The sequence below is a fragment of the Bufo bufo genome, chromosome 1, assembly GCF_905171765.1.
Source record: "Bufo bufo chromosome 1, aBufBuf1.1, whole genome shotgun sequence".
Classification (NCBI taxonomy): Eukaryota; Metazoa; Chordata; class Amphibia; order Anura; family Bufonidae; genus Bufo; species Bufo bufo.
This window is the reverse complement of record NC_053389.1, coordinates 77242407-77248406: the sequence shown is the minus strand read 5'-3', so window position 1 is coordinate 77248406 and position 6000 is coordinate 77242407. Positions and strand designations below refer to the sequence as shown.

Genomic DNA, 6000 nt, shown 5'->3' with positions numbered 1-6000 from the left:
AATTAAGGGGTAATTGAATACACAGTGAAAAGTTGAAATAGGGCCACCAAGGTGATATTAATCACCACAGTCCAATACTCAAAAAAAAATAAAAAAAATATATATATGAGTTATACTTTAAGCTGAATATATACCTTATGGACTCTTCGAAAGTAGTTAGAGCTGCATAAAAAGCTAAAACATGGAAAATGTAAGTACGGTCATAAACAGACACGAGATTGCACATGCTAGGAAACATTATGTGAGTTACGTTTATTTCCTTTATCATCAAGCACATGACAATTTCTACAGTCAATATTAAGTTAACCTTCAAGGAATGTCCCGAAGCGACAGGGGACTTCAGTTAATTTTTGCATTTAATTAAAAGGCTGTGGCTGATTCGGATGGACTGCCTGCACAAATGGAGGTGGTTATTTTAAAATTTAGAGCACCTTTTCTCCAGGCATTAGGCTGCAAAGCCAGCTAGTCATTTTAAAAAAATTTAAATTAAAATTCAACACACAGATGGAAAGCTATGTCTCCCACCAAGAACACTGCCAAAAACAGTCCAGAAAAATGTCAGTAGATAAGCACTGCCCCTAATAATGCCCGACATGCAAAAAAATTCACCACCGCATAGTTGCCATTTCATTCCAGTGCCAGAAGCAATGGATAAAATGTTAAAGCAAAATAAAGTGAAAGAGCGAGACTTCTTATGGTCTTCATTCAGACGTCAAGCTCAAACTTCAGAGGAGGAAGCATGCAATACAAGATAAGTACAGTAAGAATACAATGCAAAATAAGGGATCACATCTGTAACAGCTAAAGGGGTTGTTCCATCTCAGACATTGATGGCATATCCTATCGATGTCAGAAAGGAGAAGGTGCCAGAGGTGGGACCTGCACTTCTTTTTAGAACAGGCCCCCCCTAAGTTAAGGAGAGCACACCACGCAAGCTCGGCCACCCTCTATTTACCTCTATGGAAGTTCCGAAAATAGCCAAGTGGTGGCTTAGCCATTTCTGGCAGACCCATAGTGGAGAACAGAGTTGGCTGCGCTCTCCATTTACCTCTATGGACTTCCAAAATTAGCCAAGTGTGATTGCTTGGCCATATTTGGAACTCCCATACCAGTGAATGGAGAGCACGCTGCACATGCATTGTGAAGACAGGAGTCTGGGATGGGCCAACCCCCTTTAAGTTTCAGGATCTCCTTCACCCCTTCTAGAAAATTCCTCACCAGTGAATCTGCAAGGGCTTTAGACCAGAAATCTGTCTTCCCTAGGCATAGAGCAAACAGACCTACCCACAATGCATAAAAATGGTACAGAATGGTTCAAGCCTAAGACACAAGGGGCCAGCAAAAGTATTTTTTGTTGGCACCTGATTTTCAGAGACCTTTGGACCATGGTTACTTTGCCAATGGCCATTTTCTACTTCCTCTGGCACTGAGGGAAGATGCCAGACTGGTCAGGTTCACATGAATTTTAATGTCCATCAATGGCAGGTGTTCTTTCCACATCTAGGGCAGAGCACTAGTCTGACGACCATTTCATCAGCTCCCCAACTTCAGACATAACCAAAAACACAGATACCGAATAATACACTGACCACCAGTAACAAGTAAGACTCCATTGTACTGCAAATAAAAATAATGACCGGAAATTCATAAATAACATAGTAAAAAAAAAAAAAAAAAAGGAAAGGAAAAGTCTTTTAGAAGAGGCACATATGCAGGGAATGTGGTCTTCCAACAGTAGTTGCCATTTGTTCCTGTGAGGTCTTGAAAGGTTGTTCCGCAGAGGTTCAAAACATCATTCTACTACATACTGAACATACAATAGGGGGTCGTGTCGTCTGCAACTTCTTATGCCAAGGAAAGGACTGCAGAGAGAAGAATCAGAATGGGTGGTTGAATCAATTATGCATTAAAAAAATAATAATAATCTGAGGGTTATGCACAAGCAACCAGAAGATCAGCACCTCGGTCTGAAAACAATACAACTACATTTTAGGGGACGGGGAAGACACTTGCTAAAACAAAGGAATAGTAGAGCACTTGCCCATAGCAACCAGAGGGCCCCTTTAACAGTATTTTCTTATATTCTCCTGTACAGGGGGAACTGAAGCAGCTTCAGTCAAGTAGATGTGGTGGGGTCCAGTGTCCTGCACCACCAGGTGGCTCATATTAGGGGTACGCATAAAAAAGCAGCGAAGGGCCTCAATGCTAAGAGTAGATGAACGCAGATTTGTGACTGATTTTACAGCAGGTTTTTAAGCCAAATCCAGAAGTGGATATAAAAAGGAATCAGAAAAATAAAAGGAAGACTTCTATTTCTCCTTCCTGCTGAAAAACAGGAAGGGTAATCTGCCTCAAAACCTTCTCGAAAAAAATGGAGTGAATCTATCCTCAGAGTGCTGCCAGGATTGGTGCGGGTCACAGAGGATGGACCCCCACTGACCATAAACTGACAGCATCGCGTCATTTTACGGCACCTATAATAATCAAAAGTGCACTTGACACACAAGTCTAATTTGCCCCAGATGGGACTACTGACTGCGAGACTAGCCTACCACAGGCGACAATATGCAAGTCCATGTAACCAGTCAGGTACTTTCCTCAAAAGATTAATAAAAATAAAAATCTGTTCAGTACGTATACTACTAATTTATACAGAAACCTACCAGTCATGGCTTCCTGGGCAAAATATTTCACATCCATATCTTCATCCTGGCCCAGCTTCTGGAGTACAGGCTTGACATCAGATTGTACTGTGCTGCAAGAAAACATTAGACCATTGTTTGAGTCAATAAATCTATTGAGGTACAGACTATATCAAGTTTTGATTTAAAGGGGTTTTCCGGGAGTTAAACGTTGACAGCCTATCTTCTGGACGTCAACAATATCAGATCTGTGGGAGTCAGACATCTGGCACCTCTGCCAATCAGCTTTTGGAAAAGGACAGCGCTTGGGCAAGCACTGCGGCCTCTTCTCTGGCTGGTCACGTCACATAGCCTTTATGCATCTCAGTTCCATAAAATGACTGGGACTGAGGAGTAATACAAAGAGCTGCTATACAGGTTACTGTGCTCGATATAGTATGAAGAGGCCTCGGCGATCATCAGAGCACCACGACCTCTTCAAAAATCTGACTAGCGGAATTGCTGGGAGTCGCCCACTGCTAGGATATTGATGACCTTTCCCAAGGATTTTTACCTCCTCTAATATTGCCTTTAATAAAAAATAAATAAATAAAAAAAACTGTCAGCATAAATTTTTATTAGATGCACAGCCATAAAAAGTGTATTAATGAGCAAATACTCACAGCAAGCTAAAACGTCAGCAGTGGTCAGAGATCTACTTAAAGGGGACAAAAAGGCAGTGCAATCTGCAGGCAGCAAGTTATAGAGCAGGAGGAGCTGAGCAGATTGGTACATTGTAAAACGTGTAATTTATACATTTAAATCTTAGCTTTTTCTGCCTTCTGTTGTACATGGGGGAGGCGTTACAAGGGATGGATAGCATTTTCTGTGTAGCTGTAGATAGTTGTCAGTCACTGTACACAGGGGTGGTCTTAAAGGGGTATTTCAGTTGGTTGAAGTTATCCCTTATCCACTGGGGATAAGTATTAGATCGGTGGCTGTCCTACCACTGGACCTCCTGCCCGCAAATCCCCCCCACAACCCCGCTGTATCGAACGGAGCGGCTAGTCAGACATGCACACTCCAATTATTTTTAAGGAAATTCTGGAGATAGGTGAGCATGGTACTCTACTCTCCGGAACTCCCATAGAAATGAATGAAGCTGCCATGTACATGTGCGCCCGGCTGCTCCCTTCGTTTCAGAGAGGCTGGAGGGGGTACGGGGCCCCCTATTCTTGTGAATGGTGGGTGCCCCAATTTAATAAAATAGTTATCCTCTATACTGTGGATAGTGGATAACTTCAACCAACCAGAATACCACTTTAAGTTAAGAAAAAGCAGATATAAAATGCATAAAAGATACAAGTTTTACTGACTTTTCCCACAAAACTATAGATCAATCAGCTCAGCTCCTCCTGCTCTATATCCTGCTGCCTGAAAATTGCACTGGATTTTTTGGTCAGGTCCTCTTTAAAGGAAACCGGTCACCAGTTTTATGGTGTCCTAACTAAGGGCAACATAAATAAGTGACTGATTCTCTTAGCAAAATGCTGGGTCACTTTCTTTATTTGACCCAGTCAATCTGCCAACATCTTGTATTTAATGATGAGTCCTGAATATTCATGAGCTCCTGACTCTCCCCACCCAACTGCTGCTGATTGACAGTTATTTTCCATATGAATCAGCAGCAGGTGAGTGGCTATAGCTGTTAATTAAATAAACGCTGGACTCAATGACATCACGCTGGACTCAAATCAGCTCATTAGCATGAGGCATCTTTGTGTGTATATTATGAGATAACCTTCTGTCACACCATTAAGTTAATACATCTAAGGCACTTTTTAGTAGTTAATGATTGTATATAATTAGTTAGATTATAATCAAATATCCACATGACAGGTTCCCTTTAAGGGCTCATGCATACAAATGTGTGCCAGCTGGGCCCGTATTGCAGCCAGCAAACAGAGGGTCCGCAATATACGGGCACCAGCCGTGTGCGCACCGTACAATGGATGTGGATCCATTCACGATATGGTGCGGAACAGAGGCACAGATCAGAGGCCCAAGGAAGCACTCTGTAGTGCATGCAATACTTTTTTGCGGTGCCGACCGTCGGATGCGGATAGTGGACCCCCTACAAGTGAACGGGTCCGCGTCCAGAGATGGAGGGCACATGGTCCGCAGCACGGGCCTGGCTCGCACACGTTTGTAAGCCGTAAAACGGTAATACTGGTGCATTTCAGCATTTGCATTACTGCACCCGTGCCCTTAATTAGATGGAACCACCCTTAGACCCCCACTAATTACCCAAGTTTGGTTCTGTGTTCAGAACACAGATGATAAAAGGCGCTGTGTGAAAACAGCCCAACTCTGAAAATCAGACATGGAGCCTGTCTGAACAACTTTTTGCTGGAGAGCCACTTGCAGCAACAAAGTATGTGACTCTCATCCAAAATCCCTTTGGACTTTTCAGATATTTCTGTAATCTGAGGAAAATCTACCTCATTGCTTGTATAACACGGGACCAATGCAAATAAAGATGAAGCTGGAAGGAGGATATTTGCAGAACTATTTAAGCAGAAACACATACTTGCTATCCAGGACTGGTCCTATCCTTTGTAATGATTTGGCTACGTTGAAACGAACGTTAGCCACTTGGTCGGCGGCCATCTTTAATACAATAGGAAGCATCAGTTTAGTGGTGATTTCCTTTCCACACGCTTCAGACAGAGCCTGTAGAGAAAAATAATTAAATGAAGTCAGTGTTGCCCACCTACACCTAGTGTATATTCATGAAGCATTAATCTAGTAACAAGATCACGTACATTAACACAGAACAGAGTCGTCATTCGATGCAGGTAGTTGGGATCATTTGCCATGGCCAGGACCTTCGGGACAATGGTGTTCTGAGCCCATTCTGCACCAAACTTTTCCACAAGCTTCATTAAATTGTTGGTGGCTGCTTCTCGGATTGCATAAACTGAAAAGCCAAAAAAGAAAACCTGAATTTACTGTAGTTATTAAATATGTAGATGGCTCTGCAGTATAAATACATCAATAATTACAGACCCGGCCGTATCTTTACTGTTGTGGGTATTGCATATGCAAGTATACTGGAAAATACTAATAAATGATGACATACAATCCAAATCAAGTATTAAAAAAAATAATCTGGAACCACTTCATTTAACCAATACTGTTTTCGGATTTATTTGATTAAAGGGGAGTCTGTCAGCAGTTTTGACCCTTCAAAACTGCTGATAGGTAACAGGCAAAGCTGTTAGAAGGGAACCTGCCACCAGCGATCTTCCGATCAAACTGTTTGCATAAACACAGCTGTCGTTCACCTGAATAAAATGCAGTTTTTCTTTTGTTGATC

The 6000-nt window shown here is 42.1% G+C and overlaps 1 protein-coding gene across 1 annotated transcript in view; it reads right to left on the bottom strand.

Annotated features, from left to right (window-relative positions):
- Positions 1–231: 231 nt before the first annotated feature.
- PPP2R1B (protein phosphatase 2 scaffold subunit Abeta) overlaps positions 232–6000 on the bottom strand; it is a 49625-nt gene continuing 43856 nt past the window's right edge. The window contains exons 12-15 of the mRNA XM_040426454.1: positions 5447–5601; positions 5212–5354; positions 2664–2755; positions 232–1862 (exon numbers count right to left, since the gene is read on the bottom strand). Coding sequence (XP_040282388.1) covers positions 1846–1862; positions 2664–2755; positions 5212–5354; positions 5447–5601 — 407 coding nt within the window. The 3' untranslated portion in view covers positions 232–1845. The remainder of the gene's footprint in view (positions 1863–2663; positions 2756–5211; positions 5355–5446; positions 5602–6000) is intronic.